Consider the following 18,023-nt stretch of genomic DNA (forward strand, 5'->3'; position numbering starts at 1 on the left):
GCTAATAAATAAGTACTGTAATTTCAACAGTGATAAGTGACATTTAGAAAGATGGTGAGGGACTTCCCTGGTGGTCCAGTGGGTAAGACTCTGCTCCGCAATCCCAGTGCAGGGGGCCCGGGTTCGATCCCTGGTCGGGGAACTAGATCCTGCGTGCATGCCACAACTATGAAGTCCGCATGCCACAATTAAAGATCCCGCATGCCGCAACTAAGACTCGGCGTAGCCAAAATAAATAAATAATTTTTTTTTTTAATTAAAAATTTAAAAAGTTTTAAAAACAGAAAGAGGTGAGGGGATGGAGGCTTGGAAGAAGGTCTGGGACTGCTTCTGATCAGGTCTTCAAAGAGGGCATATCTAGGAAGCTATCAGCCAAACTGAGCTCCACAAGTAAAGACTCCTAGAAAAGATTGCTCCCCACTCCAAGGGTGCAGCAAGGATAGGAGCTCTGAGCTGCAGATAAACACATCAGGTCCAAGTGAGAGTGAGAAGGGAGGATAGCTGATGCCAAGACCCCGGGGGCAGTGGAGATAGTCAGGGCCAGGCCACGTGGAACCTTGAGCACCATGGTCTGGGTTTTATTCCAAGTGCAACAGATTTTTGAGCTGGGGAGTGACTTGATCTGATTTACATTTTAAAAGGATGCTTATGCATGGAGAAATGACCTGATGGTTGGCAAAGTGGAAGCACTGAGACCATTGGAGGGTTCCTGCAGTAAGGTGATGGAGGCTCAGCTAGGGTGGTGGCAGGGATGAAAAATGGTGAGAAGTGGCTGGATTAAAATTCTCTTTTAAAGGTAGGGCCCACTAAATTACACAGCTGCTATATAGCTGAGCTGGGCCTTAACCCCAATATCTGCTGGAAACAAAGCCCGGTCACCTCTTAACTTGATTGTGTCTTCTCACTGATAAAGTCCAAGTAAGTTTAACCCATATGTTTTAGAAATGAGAGACCACACAACCTTAAAACAGGGAGGACACAGCTGCAAGAGAGCCATCCACATTCAATATTTCAAGCACCTTCTGTTTCCCACATCATAACAAGTGGTTTTACCAGCAGCTCAAGTTCATTTGATTTTTTTTGATTGATTACATATTTATCAGGTCTTATTGTTGAAAACACTTCTAAAATAAGTAATTGTAAAACTCTGGCACAGTTTCCACATCCCCTCATGTTACAGATATACGGGTCTGGTTTCCTGCTTTAGCAAATGTGACCCAGCACACGTAACTGATTCTCCTCTGATGGGTCAGGTTTCTTTGGGGCCTGGGGCCCATCACTATGAACATTCATTCTTCATTATGTGTAGCTGTTCACTTTGACGTGTGAAGGTATAAGCCACTGGGAAGACCCTGCAGTAGACCTCAAATACCTTGATTATCTTTTAAAATTTCCCTGATCTCCATTTTTACCCTAAAATCAAGGGCCAAATATTTCCTGTTCAATCGATAAAGTGGATTCCTGGTGATTGAGACTTCAGAGTATATTTTTTCTCTTCCTAACTTTAAGCAACTTGATAACAATGGTTACTAAACCGCTTGGGTTAACTTCAGTGTAGTGGGGGAGGGTTTTAAAGTCAGACAAGGAGATGGATTTGGACCTAACACCACCACTTAGCTAATAAATACGAAACTTTAGAGAAGTTAAATTTCTGAGCCTCAGTTTCCTCATCTGTAAAGTGGAACTAATAATAACTATCCTTTAGGCATGTTATAAGCATGAAATGAGATGCCATATATAAAATTATGATTGAAAATCCAGTTAGTATGGGCTTTGGCATGGCATTATTTCTTAGAAATACTAATTATCTGGGTTTCCCTTTTCTATTCATTGAGAACTTCCCCAGTTTGAAGTTTTGAATTTTAAATGTCTTTGTTCTTAACCTCCCCCCCCATATTAGTTTGCAGCTGCCACAACAAACTGTCCCAGACTGGTTGTCTTAAACAACAGAAATGTATTTTCTCACAGTTCTGGAGGCTAGAACTCCAACGTCAAGGTGTTGGCAGGGTTGGTTCCTTCTGAGGCCACTCTCCTTGGCTTGTCGATGGCCATCTCCTCCTCCCTGTGTCCTCACACTGTCTCTCTTGTGTGTGTGTCTGTGTCCTAATTTCTTCTCATAAGACACCAGTCGTACTGGGTCAGGGCCCACTCTAATGACCTTATTTAACTTATTACAAATACAAATGTGACTGTATTATTTCCAAATACAGTCACATTTTGAGGTACTAGGGGGTTAAAACTTCAACACATGAATTTTGAATGGACACAAATCTGCCCGTAACACCCCCCCTCACATCTTCCCCCTGGGGGGGGGAAAAATTGTGAGAAAAGCACTGAGCCAGAGCAAGGGAAATGAGTCCTTTGCCTCATGTTTTTAAAAACTATTTTGCTGTGTGACCTTTGGCAAATTATCTTCCCTCTTTGGCCCACTTCTTCTTAATCATTAAAATGAGAGGGTTGCAATAATGGATTGCTTATTTCTCCTCCTGCCCTTAACTGAGCAAAGCTAAGTTGAATTCTCACAGCAAGGAATCTGAGATACAGCATGCAATGAAATAACTGGAATCAAAGCACAACAAAACAAAACAAAAACATGCCTTCTTTATGGAATAAACCTAGGATGAATTTTTCTAGAAGCAGAGGATTACATTCAATTGCTTTAAAGTGTTTTAGGTTGTTTAAAGCCCTTTCTCTCTGTAAGGCCATAATTTAAACCAACTTAGTTGGATAAACCAGAAACCCCACTCTGAATTTATCAATATCCCCAAACAAAGTAATCTCATCAAGACATGGGGCACAGATTGGCTTGGAGGGAAAGAGTGTATGATTTCAAATAAAGGTCTCCTTGAAAGAATTAAGGGGGAAAAAATTTAAAAACAAACACACATACACACAGAAAATGTGAAATTAAAACCAGCTTCCAAGCTTACAGGTTAAGCCATTAAGGCGAGGGAGGGGAAAAAGGAATGGGCATATTTCCTTTCCAGCTGTGCAGCTTTTGGTGCTAAGACACTGTGTACCTCTACAAATGTCAACAGCCTCATTAAGACGGAGGCGGGCAAGGGTGGTGGTGAAGGAACAAATGTGCTCACTGGAGAGCAGGAGAAAACAAAGACAGAAAGCAGAGTTTTCCCTGGAAAATGGCAAAACTGCTGGAGCAAGTGGAGTGATGACAAGAATATAAGACTAAGATTAAAGATACTAGGACTCAAATCAGAGTCTGATACTCACAAGCTGAGCAACTGTGGGCAAGTTACTCAACTTCTCATCCTGGGGTAGCTTTTAATTTAACTTCAGCTAAAAAACAGTAACTGAACACACAACCACCATTTCATTTTTGCTGTTAGTACCAAGATCTTGGAAACAACCAAAAATATCAAACAAAATGGAATTAATTGAAACACTGGGATAATATGTAGGTATTTAAAATTATGATATGTAAAAACAGAGTTGCCATATGATCCAGCAATCCCACTCCTGGGCATATACCTAGATAAAACTGTAATTCAAGAAGATACATGCACCCCAATGTTCATTGCAGCACTATTCACAAGATATGGAAACAACCTAAATGTCCATCGACAGATGAATGGATAAAGAATATGTGGTATATATATATATACCATGGCATACTACTCGGCCATACAAAAAAGAATGAAATAATGCCATTTGCAGGAACATGGATGGACTTAGAGATTATCATACTATGTGAAATAAGTCAGAAAGAGAAAGACAAATACCATATGACATCACTTATCTGTGGAATCTAAATATGACACAAATGAACCTATCTACAAAACAGAAACAGACTCACAGAGAACAGATTTGTGTTTGCCAAGCAGAGGGGGAGTGGGGGAGGGGTGGATTATGAGCTTGGGATTAGCAGATGCAAATTATTATATGAAGGATGGATAAACAAAAAGGTCCTACTATATATAGCACAGGGATCTATATTCGATATCCTGTGATAAACCATAATGGAAAAGAATATAAAAAAGAATGTATATATATATAACTGAACCACTTTGCTGTACAGCAAAAGTTAACACAACATTGTAAATCAACTATACTTCAATTTTAAAAAAGAATAAAATTATGTTATGAAAGAATACTTAAAACATGGAAAGATGTCATAATATATTATGGAATGAAAAGCAGAACATAAAATAGCATGAACAATATGCCATACTATTTTAATAAACAGCATATATCGTAGGAAGAAAAAATTTTAGATGGGTATACTCAAACTTTACAATGACTATCACTGAATGATTTCACTGTAGCCCATTTTTATTGTCCTCATTTTTTTTTTTTTTTTGGTAAATATTTCTACAACCATCGTGGGTTATTTTTGGTTTTGGGGTTTTTTTTTTTTGTAATTGGAAAAAAATTCCTACTCACTTGGTAAATTTCAGTGTCCTACAGTAAACCAGACAGTTGAAAAAGCCCTAATTCAGTCAGTCTCAAATTGAGACTTGGGTTTCAGTTTCCTCATCTGTAAGGGGTAAGGGGAGACTAGACTGAAAAATTCTTTAAGGAGCTTCTGATTCCTAGAGTTTTACAAAGCCCCATCAAGTCAAAACCTCAGCGGAATCTTTCTTAGGATTTATTCAAGAAGCTGGGGAGGCCAGCATGGGCTATAGAATGAGAAAGTGGCATTCAAATCCAACTGAAGAAGAAGCCCTCATTGGTATTTTTGCTAATTCAATGCAAATAGCCTTGGGTGCTGACCATGGTGGGCAGCTCCCTGACAAGTTGGCTGTGAAAGTACAACAGTGTGGGGCTGCTCCTGACATTCCTGGAAGCAAGGCTGCTCCGAGGGGAAAGCAGGAGAGCTTCCTGACCCAGGCAGGGCTCCCGAGCCCAACCCCATGCAGACCAGGGCACCAATTGGCTGTGCTTCCCGTCTGCCATAACCTGACCCTCATGCCCCACAGGAAATAGGTGTGGAGGAGGACTTAACCCTGGACTTAAGTGAACTCCAATTTGGACCAATGTCTCATGACCCCAGAGGTGCAAGAAGATAAAAGAAGGTAGAATTTAAGGTAGCACCATAGAGTGGGGTTAAGAATGTGGTTCTGAGTCAGTATGAATTTTGGTTCCACCAGTGAAAGGCTTGTGTGATCTTAAGGCCAATTTCCTGATCTCTCGAAGTTTCCTCATCAATAAAATGGGAAGATCTAGTTGGAAAGCCAACTACCTAATTGAGTGGTTTTCAGGATTGCAGGAGATAAAGGAAAAAAAGCACTTAATAAATGATAAATACATGTTAATTCTCATCATTATTTTAGATGCTTCTGCGACAAGCATCACATTGCTAGGCAAAGAGATGGTGGTCAATAAAATATTTATTCAATCAAAAATAGAAAAAAGGTATTATTATACATGATTAATTATATAAGACACATTTTAATACACATAGTACTTCAAATGCAATATTTTAAGTTCCATGAATATATTTAATTCTCCCCTTTGTCTTCCCTTATAGATGCTCCCCTTAAAAAGATCTAGTTATTATTATTACACTTAGAGCATTGAGACCATCGACTGTATAGTTTACAGTCAGAAATGAGCTTGGTAAAATGTGCTTTAACTGTCCCCATCCCTCAAACCAAAAATAGGTTTTAGAATAAAAGCTAATAACAGGAATAGCTGCAAGCCCAGAGAAAGCTGACAGATGCAATAGGATGAGGGACCGGAAATCTCTGGAAAAACACACACACAAGCACAAAAACATTCCATTTTAAAATGGCCAACACTACTTGAGAAATGAGAAGGAACTACAGGCTGCTCCTTAGCCAAGCTTTCTGAAAGGTGGCGTTCGCTGTGCAAATGCAGACTAGCCTATCTACTGGCTGCTAACAAATGGAATGACTTGTGGTTTCTGGGCAAAGGCAGAAAGCCCAGAAGATCAGTTAAGATCTCTGTTAGATCCTGGTTCCGTCATGTAGTTTTCTCTATTTGAAAGAGGACATAAAGGTCTCCATTAATTCTTTTAAATCATTTGCAGTAAGAGAAACAATGAATCTGTTTGCAAGTAAGAAGTACCCAGGTAGGCCGCTGGAAGAGGCTGAAAATGAGGCCAGGTGCAGAATTTGGAAGAAGGAGAGGAGTGGAGGCCTGAGAAGGAAGAAGTACAAATGATGGATGGATTCCCTGGCACATCTGCCCCAGTCGGGTCCTGGACTACAGTTAACTCTGATTGGTCTGCTAAAGCCCTGTCATGTTTCTCTTCGCCCAGTGATCCCATGCTGGTTTCTTAGAGCCAAGCCTTATCTCTTAAAAGTTAATATTCTAGGGGCTTCCCTGGTGGCGCAGTGGTTGAGAGTCTGCCTGCCAATGCAGGGGACACGGGTTCGAGCCCTGGTCTGGGAGGATCCCACATGCCGCGGAGCAACTGGGCCCGTGCACCACAGCTACTGAGCCTGCGCGTCTGGAGCCTGTGCTCTGCAACGGGAGAGGCCGCGATGGTGAGAGGCCCGCGCACCGTGATGAAGAGTGGCCCCCACATGCCGCAACTAGAGAAAGCCCTCGCACAGAAACGAAGACCCAACACAGCCATAAATAAATAAGTAAATAAATAAAAGAACGTGAATAAAAAAAAAAAAAAAACTATCTTTAAAAAAAAAAAAAGTTAATATTCTAGAAAGTTCTCAGTGAAAGGCAGGATGATGTAGAAGCCAAACGTACACACGTTCTGATCATCTGATCATTTTCTCGCTTGAAATTATTCCTGCAAGGTAAATGTTAAATAAACGTACCCATTCATTCAACGAATGTTTACAGAGGGCTTAACATGTGCCAGCCAAAGGCTACGTGCTGGAGATTCAGTGGCAGTGAAACAAAAAACCATCCCTACCTCATGGAGCATCCGTGGCGTTATTCGGCCTTTGGGGGGAAGTTATTTCCATTGCACAGGAGCCATCGCATTTCAAATATTGGCAAAAGCAAGTGAAAAGAGCTTCCGGAGCATCTATAGACTCGGAGCTGTTCCCTGTTGGTTTGCTTGTCTGTTTGACCAGTCTAGATTTGGGGCAACTGTTGCCTTTGTGCCCTTATCAATGGTAGCCTTATCCAGAACAGACACTGTACGTTCCAGCGAATGAATCGTGGTATTATTTTAATAGTACTCATTTGATTTAATACTAAAGCTCTGCTAAGGAAAGAACCTATCAAACATCATTATTCCATTGCTCTCTTGCACAGAGCCTATTAACCGAGTCTACTCTCTGAATGAGAAAAAGGCTAGGATTTTAAGGGTAAAAAACAACCAAAGACCCTTATATCCAACACAGATGTTGGCTGGTCCCACTGAGTTTAAGCCAACAACTACTGCCCTCATCCATTTTCTCACTGCTCTCTCTTCCCTAATGGGGAGGGATCAGAACTCCTCTGCAAATTTGGAACATAGTACAGAGGGCTGACCATGGTCTCAGGAGAAAATAGAAGACAAACTAAAGTCTCACAGGGTCATTTGCACTGGCAGGGACTCGGGGATTATCTAGTTCAATGCCCTCATTTGACTGATGCAGAATCTGAGAGGGATAATAAGGGGTTTGCCCAGAGTCACACATAAATTAGAGGCAAGGGCAGGCCTGAACCGCAATGTGCCAACACTCCATCCAGGGCGCTCTTCCTTTCCCCGTGTCATCAAACAAGAGGGCTCCTTTGCTCTACCTGTCGGAGGAACCCCTCTCTTAAAAAATCAAATCTCATTTTATCCTTCATAGCTCACTATCCAGCCCGTCCACAGAAAAAAAGACTAACTTAGCCAAGAGAACTGTGCCCTTTAGTTCCAGATGTTCCCGTCCGTTCCTGGACCATTCCCGAGCAGAGCTCCCCCATCTGGCTTAGAGTGCCGGGTGTGTCCTCTGTTCCTGGGCCTGGCTGAAGGAGAACAGAGAGCCTGGCTCGTTCTATGTCTGGGAAGAGGACAGGGGCAGAGAGTGAGAAGGGGCCTTGGGCCCAGATCTGCACTTACGCAAGGCAGAAAAATAGCATCTGCATTTCCACCCTGAACACACACATGCTCCAGGGGAAAAGAGCCAGAAGCTAACTCAGACAGCTGGCAGAGCAATGCATGAACCACTATTAGCAGGACATGGACTCAGTCGTTCCAGTGGTGATGTGATAAGGTTTGACCTGACCATTCCCACCCCTTCCACCCTGTGAACACTGGCCCCTGTTTGTGAGCTAACAGGTCTGGCTAGCTGGCGGCAAGGGGGTGGAGACAGTCACCTGTGAGTATAGAATTACTGCTTTCCTGCCTATGAAACTAACTCATCTCTGGAGGGATCAATGCCAGGATCTTACTTTTACAGCTGTGTGACTTTTGTCCAGTTACTTAATCTCTCTGAGCCTCTATCCAGAACACAGAAGGATGGTTAACCATTATAGCTATAGGAGCTGTCATGAGTCAAATGAGATAACCCATGTGATTTGCGCTAAGGCTCTCGATAAATGGTAGTGATAAATAATAGCTCCACTATCCTTAGTCCAAGCACTGAGTCCCCTGTAATCTAGTTAACTGGAGAAATGTTCCCCCAGAGAAGTCGTTTTTATACTAGACTCCACATACAGACTAGGGCCAAAGAAGAGGCCAAGTTGAGGGGCTCACCCTATTCCATCAAATTATTTTTTTGGTCTATTCATATATTGAAATAGATACATATTGAATTTGATGAAAAGGGGGATTTCACAGTAGAAGAGTCTGAAAACAGAGGAGCCTATTTCTCTGGGTTGTCCAGGGTCCTTCTCATTTGTTTCCCTCTGGCTACAGAAAATGGGAGAAAAGGTAAAAGAAGAGCATTGATTTGAGAAGGGTGTGGCCAGGGGGCAGTCCAGTCCTCCGATGAGCATGCATTCCAGGAGGTGACGGCACATGTACATTTCCAGCCCCTTTATGATGAGAAGCAGTGATTTAATCAAAGAGAGGTACATTCACCTCCTAGGGAGACATTCCAACTGTTGTAAACATTTTGTGATTTTTCAAATATAATAAGCAGACATAAACAGTTCTATGAAATATGTCAATGGGTAAAGAAGAGAGGGCCCTTTAGGATACGAAGAGTTTCTTGGTTCTTTTTCAAATCATTTTTTCTCCCTAACTAAGGAGAAGGGACAGAGAAAAGGCCATTCAACAGTGAGTTGTGAAGAAACTGCTAGAAAGCGTATCCATAATCTGTGGTCAGTCTAGGCTAGAAGCTGATTAGGACTGAAAGTAATATAGTTCAACTGAATAAGGAAAATGCCCTTTCTTTAGGTTAAGGGAGAGTCTCTGTATCCAAGTCCAAAGGCAGTCTAATGGCCTCCTTAGCGTGTCAGAAATTAAAGACAAGCATAATTCTGGGAAACACTGTAACATAACTAAAGCAGGAAAAAAAAGAGTTTTTGTATAACATTGTGTTAATTTTTGCTTGTGTTAGAAAACTTGTATTAAAACATTGATCACTAAGTAGTCACTTCCTACCCCAGACCTTTGTCAAGTCCTCCTTTATTAATTTCCACATTCCGAAGTAGTTCAGATTTTATAAATAAATCAGTGTTTCCTATCTTGCATACATTCGGGGTTCAGAGACCACTGTCCACAGTCACTCCTTCATGTGAGCCTTTCAACATCCGGTGAGATAACGAGGGAGGATTTTTATTTATAAACTGACAGTTCTACTACACAGACTTGAATCCTCTCAGGAAATCTATTCCTCCAGAATTCCCCCAAGTGCCCAGCTGGCTCCGTCACACCTACTAATAGTCCGAGCTCTCTTTATCCACCTGAGGCATTTTGCTAGTGTTTGAGCAAGAGAAATAACCTGGCTGCGAATCACCACAGACCTGTTCAAAAAATAAAGTAACAAATGAACACCCCAGGCAGGGCTTGAGCTGAGGTTTCTATGATCAGATATCTAAGATGCTTCCCATTCCTAAGTCTTTGATATTTTTCCTCTGTCTTTTCTCTGGAATTTCCCTTCCAAGATGCCTTACACAGATCAAGCTGGCTTTGGGTGACATCTCTTCTTTTGGTCTCCCAGACTCTGGTCCTCCATCTCCTAATATTTGCTCCCGATCCAAAGTGACACCCACTGAAGCAAAAGGAAGGCACAGATCCAGGCAAGGAGTTGCACCTGTCCCTTCCCCAGTTTCTAGTCTGGTTCAAGGCCCCCAGTTCAACTGCTGCAGAGATCTGGGTGTTCCTCCATTTCACGTAGCTCCTTTACTTCTCCTCCCAAGTGAAAAATTCCCATGGCACCCACAATGCTCACAATCACATCCTTCAAATGAGATCACAGCCCCCTGACTACGTGCCCTAAACCAAACTCTCCAGGTTGTGTTCTGGACAGAGGATGTGTCTTCCAGCAATCCTAAACATCACACACATACACCCCAACTTTCAATGTGGCAGAAATGCATGAGCTGCAAGATAGTATTTACAGAAATCCAATTAGTATTTGCCGAAAGCCAGTTCTCAGTGATTTGTCTCCTAGAGGGAATTCTGGAGCTCTTTATCCACAGCTTTCAAAATCTCTACTGCAGGTACCTCTGGGAAGTAGCTGAGGCTGTGAAGTCAGAGAAGACTTGTGTTTGATTTCCAGCTTTGCCTCAAATCCTCAGTGTGCAACTCTGGATAACTGACTTCATCTATCTAGGTCTCAATTTCCTGAACTGTAAAATGGGCTTTTCTAGAGACCCTGCTAAAAGAATACAGGTAAAGCACTGGAGCCTAAGTGTTAGATCTCCACCCACTCTTGCAGTCAGCTTCAAGTTGTAGCTTATCTCAGAAGAAAACAATGACTTGCCAAACTTTCTACCTGCAGAATTGAGATGGTCAGCTACCATCCCCCAAGTTTACATTTATTCAATGTAAAAAGTAAGAGAGACCATGTTATAGGATCTAAACCATTTGCCCTACTAACACCACATAATAGTGATGGTAGGGGCAGAACCACCAAGACCAGTGTGGCGGTGAGGGACATGCACTTTGATTTCCGCCAGGTGTGGAGGTTTGAGTCCTGCCTCGAACACTTATTATATCTATGACCCAGGGCAGAAGAAAAGAATCTATACAATAGGGATAACTCCAGTACCTCTCAGACAGTGCTGATTTGAGGGATTAAATGAAACAATGCATATAAGGCACAATACTTGACACAAAATAAACACTCAGTAGGTGTGAGCTATTCTTGGTAGGAACAATTTTTAATTCATTTATTGATTTAACCAATCATCACTAGGCATCTATGTGCCAGGCACTGTGTGAGACAGAGGAGACAGAGGTGGATGACCAGGTCCCTGCTCTGATTGGCTGGGCCACCCAAACTGCTGTCTCTGCCATTTAGAAGCAAGGGCTAGTGTTGGGGTAAGGACATGCAGATTACTCAGGTAGGTGACCTGAGAACAATGAGATCTGAGGCCTGAGCTACTCCCAGGGAAAGCCCCAGCCAATTCTACCAGCGACAGAGAAATAACCCCTTCCAGGAAACCAATAAACACAGGGGTGTAGGAAGGCTTTACTCTCAGGAGGGCAGCAAAAAGAGGTAGAAGGAAAAGCAGAAAATAAGCAAACTAAACCTTACTGTGTCCGCCAAATTGTGCCTGTGAGGCAAAGGTACTCAGCAAGAAAGACTGCCCCCATCAGTCCTCAGACTACAGTGACATTCCAGCTACTGGGTGGGGCAGTTCACAGAATGGAATAGAGAGAGGATAGGAAACTTAACATAAATTCCATAATCTTACCATTTTAAAAAACGGACTAGAATTGACAGCAGGGGACATATGTTCTATTTAGATCTTTAATCATATTTTCAATATATAGAGATCTGTGTCCGTATTTTTATGTTTTTAGCTATACTTAGGAAGGGTATCTCACCCCTGGTAGTATGTAGATAACCACAGTCATCTACGGACCTGCAAATGTACAAAAATTACAACACTGTTTTGTTCTAAAGTAGAATTCTTGTTCAAGGAAATACAAAAACAAAGCATGAGAAAAATCAACAAATGGATTCCTTGCCCCCAAGGACCCACACTCCCATCCTGCCATGTCCCTCTGCCTCTCCCCAGCCCATACCCCTCTCAACAATGAATGCAAGTCAGGCCGGCTGGAAGAAATTCACAGCCACCGTCCATTCCCATCACAGCTGCCGAAGGCACAGCCTCAGCTTCAAGGCAGAGGCTGTTATGCAGCACCACGCCCCACACGCAGAGAAAGGATGGAAGCCGCACTGAAAATGAAGGATGCACCCCAGAGAAGAGCATCCAAGCGGGAACAAAAGGGAGCCCCCTGCAAACCTGGCCCTGGGATTAGGGCCCAGCCACACTTACAGGGGCTTCTAAGGCTGTTATCATATGGGCTAAATTTCTGTATCTTTCCTTAAAGGTGGCTTAAGTGATACCTAGAAGAATGGGCATGGCTCTCAATACCATAGCAGAGGCTGAATCCATAAGAAGAACCATTGCAGTCTTCAGACCAAGAAGAAAATAATAATCTGTTCTCTGCTTATCCCAAATAGGAGAACTGGCAAATGCACTCCGGATATAAAGCAAGTGGCATATGTGCAACGTAACTTCCACACATCATAGCATGAGAGCTGAGGTTCATCTCTCCTGAGTTACAGAAATAAGTATAAAAATTGAGCTTTTGTCTCAATCAGCTTTTAAAAAAAATAATACCATCCACAGCTCTTTGCAAAGACAACTGGCACTGAGAAAATACTGTGTATTACAAAAGACTCACTATGCTTTTACAATAATGTGAAGTCAATGATATCAGGTAGTGGGTCAAGGAGGATGGGCTTAAACCCAATGCCTCTACCTGGCGAAAGGATCCCTACCCATCCCAACTCTATCCCCCTGGGGAGTGTTGCTTCCCTAGGACCAAGTGGACAGCAGGTAGGGGTGGGGCACACTTGTGTCCGGTGAAGCTCAGGTGCATGAAAAAGTTAGAGTACTGCCATAGAAATAAACCACTTGACAATAAAGTGCAGTAGAGGCAAGAACAGCTTCCTGGTGCCTGCAGAGGGGAAGGTCCTGCACTGCAATCAGGTTGTTCCAAGCCTAACCCAGCAAGTGCAAACAGACTCATGCCCACAGCAAAACCTAGTGGATCCCGGCAAACGAACTACAGTAGCAGGTACAGCACTGCCCTAGGGCAGCTGCAGAGCCTCCCAGGGGCCAGCTGATCACTTCCTTTGTTCGTCTTGCAAAGATGGAGTAGCCACCCATTCCCCCACTTACACACACACTACACACATACACACACACACACACAACCCATTCACTACAAAGCACAACCGCACTGCTTCGTGCTCAACTAACAAATGACAGTGGGTTTTCTGTTGTTTTTGTCTTGCCCCCTTTTTGAAAATGCCCATTCCAGCCTGTCCTATGTCCCTTCCATTCGAGGCGTCATTTCAGCGCATCCTGGAGGAATCCCGCACCAGGGCGCGGTATTTTGCCGCGAGAGCTGCTTGCTGGACGCCAGCGAAGATGAGGCTTCTGTACCTGATTATGGCACATCTCCTCTCCACCCCGCCCTAGACGCTCGCCCAGCGCATCTGACACCCGCCGGCCGCGGGAGGCTCGGCTTTGCACACAATGGCAGTTGGACACGGCATGCACACAGCGTGCGCCTGCCACCGCAAACTAAAATCTGCTCTAAAAACTCAGCCTTTTCTTGGGATGAGGGGGAGAAATGACGGGAAAAATGTAAATGCATCAAGGGCAAAAAAAAAGTTGGTCATTCTCACTACAGCCACGTTAGCTGTCCAGTCCGAGTATGATGCACCGAAATATGAACTGGGGTGAATACAAGCAAGGAGTGGCCAAGGTGAAGACGGATGTCCAGAAATCCCATCACCGTCGCGGGGTGGTAGGGTCGGGGGGTGGGGGCGGGGAGCCACGGGGCTGGAGCTCAGCGAGGGGCACGGTCGGGCTACCAAGTACCCCTGGGGAAAGGTGTCACCTCTCCATACCCCGCCCCGCCAAAAGGAACCTTCTACAAAAAACACACCTCGCCTGGGGCAGCACACACTGACGACCCAGGCGGCGCGGGGGGGTCCAGGGAGAGCCGAGCCCACTGTGTTATTTGGGAACTACTGGGTGGTGGCAAAGGAAGATAAATAATCCAAAGTTCTCCACGCCACTGTTTGGGTTTCCTCTTTGTTTGGTTTTCCCCAAATCCCAGGGTCGCTCCGTCTGGGTGGCGCCCCGCCGCGCCGGCTGGACTGACCACCGCCACACACCACCCCCCCGCCCCGGCCCCGGCCCCGGGCCCCCGTCCCTCCCCGGGTACCAGCCCAGGGAAGCCGGCGGGATCCAAGCCGCCCCCACCCGCGGTGCAGCCAGCCAGGAGCGAGCGAGCCACGGCGGCGTCCGACTCACCGTGATCCGCGGGATGTTCTTCTTGCCTTGGTAGGACATGGTAGCGGCGGTGGCGGCAGCAGCTGCCTCCCTCCCTCCTTCTTCTGCTCCGGCTCGCCCGCGCCTTCCTCAGCGCACAGCGCCCCAAGATCAGGTGGAGCGAATGGTGCGCTGGCCGCGGCCGCCGCCTCCTCCTCTCGCCTCCGCCCCCCTCCCCGGCTCCCGCGGCGGCTGCCAGAGACAATAGTAAATCTCCCCGGTCCCCCTTTCACCCCCGACCCCCCCCCACACACACACACCCTCCTCCACTCGCGTTCACGCCCGGGCTTTTTTTTTTTTTTTCCTTTCTTTTGCGGTGCCAGCTGGGACCCCGTAAGACAAGAATGGCTGATCCGCGACTCCTCCCTCTTCTCTCTTATCCCTATTGATTTTCCTCCTTGCATCTGCCTCACCCACTTTTTCTTCCTTTTTTTTTTTCTGGTGACTTGCGAGTGCAGCGGAGCCAGCCTGCTCCACCGCCACCAGGGGGCGCGAGGGACTGTTCGGGGCGGGGATGCTGCAGTCCCTGGGGTCGGCGGCAGAGAAGCCCCAGCGCAGCCCTCCTGGCCCCGCCGCAGCCCGGGAAAGCGCCCACGCCTCCGACTTGCCCGTGATCCGATTCCCCACCTTCACCACCCTGGTTTCAAGAAAGGAGACGGCTCTGGACTTCCCTCCCGGAACCCGCTCTCCTTCGCCACCGCGCGGGCTGGATGCGACGGCAGCTGCCTTTGTTACCGCGGAGGCCGAGCGCCGCCTCTGCTGGTCGCTGGGTGTGTAAACAGCCGCCGCGACCCCTTAGAAAGCCGAGAACTGGGCTGACTTTGTGCAGCCTGGCCGGCCGCTGCTATCCCGAGACCATGAAAATAGGCATCAGAAAATGCGAAGCAACCCCTCACTCTCGGAGGGCTGCGAGGGGGCACCGCGTCAGCTACCATCAGCCCTTCTCTGTATTGTAAAAATAATTCTCAAAATAATGTTTTAAAGGAACTCCACTGTCTGGCTCTCAGAATCGAAGAAAAAGCATTAACGCTGCTCCGTGAGTAAAGAGTATAAAACACCTGTAGTGAGAAGCCAAACGCCCTGGCACATTACTGCGCAGCCGTGGGTTTTGTGAGCGATCTGGTGTGCGCTGTTCACAATGCCGAGTTCACTTTAGGCAGGGCTGATAGACAGAGATCAATGTGCTATTAGGACCAAAAACATGACCTTTCGGTGCTGGAATATATTATCCTTTGGCTACCCGCTTCAAATAAACGGCCAAGGGGGGCATGTTTGGAGGAGCCACTGTGGCTCGGGGCTGAGGGATGGTCGGATGGTCTCAGCTCTCCTGAAAAAAATAATCCCAAATATACCACTTGGATAACAACAACAACAAAAATGGCTTGCTATGCAAAAATTATAAAGCCCTCTCAAGACAAGTCTCCCACGACCACCACACCCCCTTGTGGATCCTAATCCTCCCTAAATAGAAATTCTGTAGGTATCACAGAGCATGACTAGGTCTGTGTTAGAGATCTTGAATTCACATTTCTCCAAGGCAGGCCACCGACCACACTTCGGGACATCTCCTCATTAACTTGAAGGCTACCTTTGCAGTAGAGAAGCTATATAAAGCATCCACAGAAAGAAGGTACAGAATACTCCAGCTTGGGCTTTCCATAAACCTGAAATGAACCAGCCTGGTCACATAATCAAACGGCAGACTAAGCCCCCCTGAAACACTCCTTCTCAAGTGAGTTAATCCAGCGGCTGGTTATTCATGGGTAACTAGACTGAATGCAGTCTTCACAGGAGAAGTCCACAGCATTCTCCACTTTATTTCTGTGATACTCTTGGAGGATGAATGCAAAGCAAAGGTCACCTCCCTGTACTCTTTTGCAAAGCACAGGGGGGAAAAAAAAAAAAAAAGACTAAAGCGAAAGGCACGCCCTAAACATTTTGCTTTGTTCTTAAAGCTTAAGTGCTGAGACCACTAGCCAAGAGTTGTGAAATTACAAAGCATTCTGGGGATTGGCATGCAAATGAGCAGGATTATATTTAGAACAGAGTAAAAAAGAGAATTAACTACATACTATGCAACCCTGCAGAGGTCTCTCAGAATCTTTCCCATAGTTTTAACTGCTCCAAATTTATTTGAAGGGATCTTGCAAGTTCTTCTTAGGAAAAGCAAAAAATACATAGGGGACATTTACAATCCTAAAGAAATACCACTGCCTTCCTTTTTTTAATTTCGTGGGTTTGTCGGGTTTTTGTTTCCTTTCTTTGCATCCTAATTATCTCTTCTGTTACTGTCATTATAATCCAGAACACTCTCTACTAAATAGATTCATACCATATTTTTGATCACTTGATGATTTTGTGTGTGTCTGTTGTTTCAAATTACAAGACTTGGTTAATCTCTTTGAGGTCAGCCTTGCATGCAAGAAGCCATGCAGAATAGGACTTGTGATGTGTTTCTCTGAATCAGACTGCTGTGAAAAGCCATGCACAGGAATGCATAATAACCAGCTAATCGGTTCAAGCTGTTGCCATCAGCAGAAATGTACAACAAACAGTCTTTTTTCCCTCTTTCATCCCCTTCAATCATCTTTCTCTTTCTTAAATCAAAATCAAGTGTCTAAGATGAGTTTGAAGAAAAAAGCCTTCCTTGGTTGTGCCTTTCTTATTCAAGGACTAAGAAGAAAGGCCGTGATCAACACAGGATGCCTCTGTGTCTGGCCAAGAGAGTGAGGAGTGGAACCGGCATGAATGGTTTCCACAGTAGAATGACTCTGAATGGTTTTCCTTGGATACACAGCAGTACTTGGCTTTAGATATCTCAGGAAACTATGAGAGACGGAGAGGGAGACACTGAGCAATTTTATGGTCCCAAAGAAACTTAATTTTGGCCACCAAACCTACCACATCCATAGACTTCCCCCACCTCAGTCAAGGCTACTTTAGTCTAGTTGCTCAGACCAAAGGTTTGGCATCATCCAAACCTTGACTTCTCTCCTTCAGTCCAATCCAATTTGCACCCCACATCCAATCTGTCAGGAAATACTATTGGTTCTGTCTTTTACATATATACACACTATGATCTCTTCTCTCCATCTACAAAGCTTCTCTCTGTGTCCAGCTGCCATCAGCTATCACCTGGACTACTGCAGTAACCTAACTGGGCTCTCTTCTTCACTGTTATTCATTCATTCTCACAATATTCACAGAGTATTTACCCTGTGCTACAGATGTGAATAATAATAATAATAATAATATCCCGGATCTCAGGGAGTTTATTTTATACCCTTATTCAAGAGAATACCATCTGTCACCTGTTAGCCCCCTTCTATGCTTTATTTATCTTCATAGTACTTTTTCACCACATAATATATTAATTTATTATTAAGTATTATCTTCCTTCTCATCCCTAGAATGTAAACTCCCTGAGGGCAGGGAATGTGTCTGTTTTATTCACTGCTGGGTCCTGAATATGTGAAATAGGGCCTTGCCCATAGAAACTGCTCAATTATTATTAGGTGAGTGAATGGAAGAATGTTTCAAACTGTGTCAGAAGAAAGAGATGGAATAAGAACTTTCCTGTAATTAAAGGGCATGTGGTGAGAATCTAGATTTAAGAATATCTATTTTTG

The 18,023-nt window shown here is 44.6% G+C and overlaps 1 protein-coding gene and 1 long non-coding RNA gene across 3 annotated transcripts in view; one reads left to right on the forward strand and one right to left on the reverse strand.

Annotated features, from left to right (window-relative positions):
* The window catches only part of LOC309624596, a 467,785-nt gene that overhangs the window by 214,143 nt on the left and 235,619 nt on the right, over positions 1-18,023 (forward strand). The window lies entirely within an intron of this gene.
* The window catches only part of DPYSL3 (dihydropyrimidinase like 3), a 114,484-nt gene that overhangs the window by 51,664 nt on the left and 44,797 nt on the right, over positions 1-18,023 (reverse strand). The window contains exon 1 of one of the 2 annotated variants that reach the window (XM_082382709.1): positions 14,377-14,578. The exons of the other annotated variant lie outside the window; for it this stretch is intronic. Coding sequence (XP_082238835.1) covers positions 14,377-14,415 — 39 coding nt within the window. The 5' untranslated portion in view covers positions 14,416-14,578. Of the gene's footprint in view, positions 1-14,376; positions 14,579-18,023 lie in introns of those variants that run through there. 2 annotated transcript variants of the gene reach the window in all.

Source organism: Balaenoptera borealis (genome assembly GCF_965194805.1).
Source record: "Balaenoptera borealis genome assembly, chromosome: 2".
Taxonomy (NCBI): domain Eukaryota; kingdom Metazoa; phylum Chordata; class Mammalia; order Artiodactyla; family Balaenopteridae; genus Balaenoptera; species Balaenoptera borealis.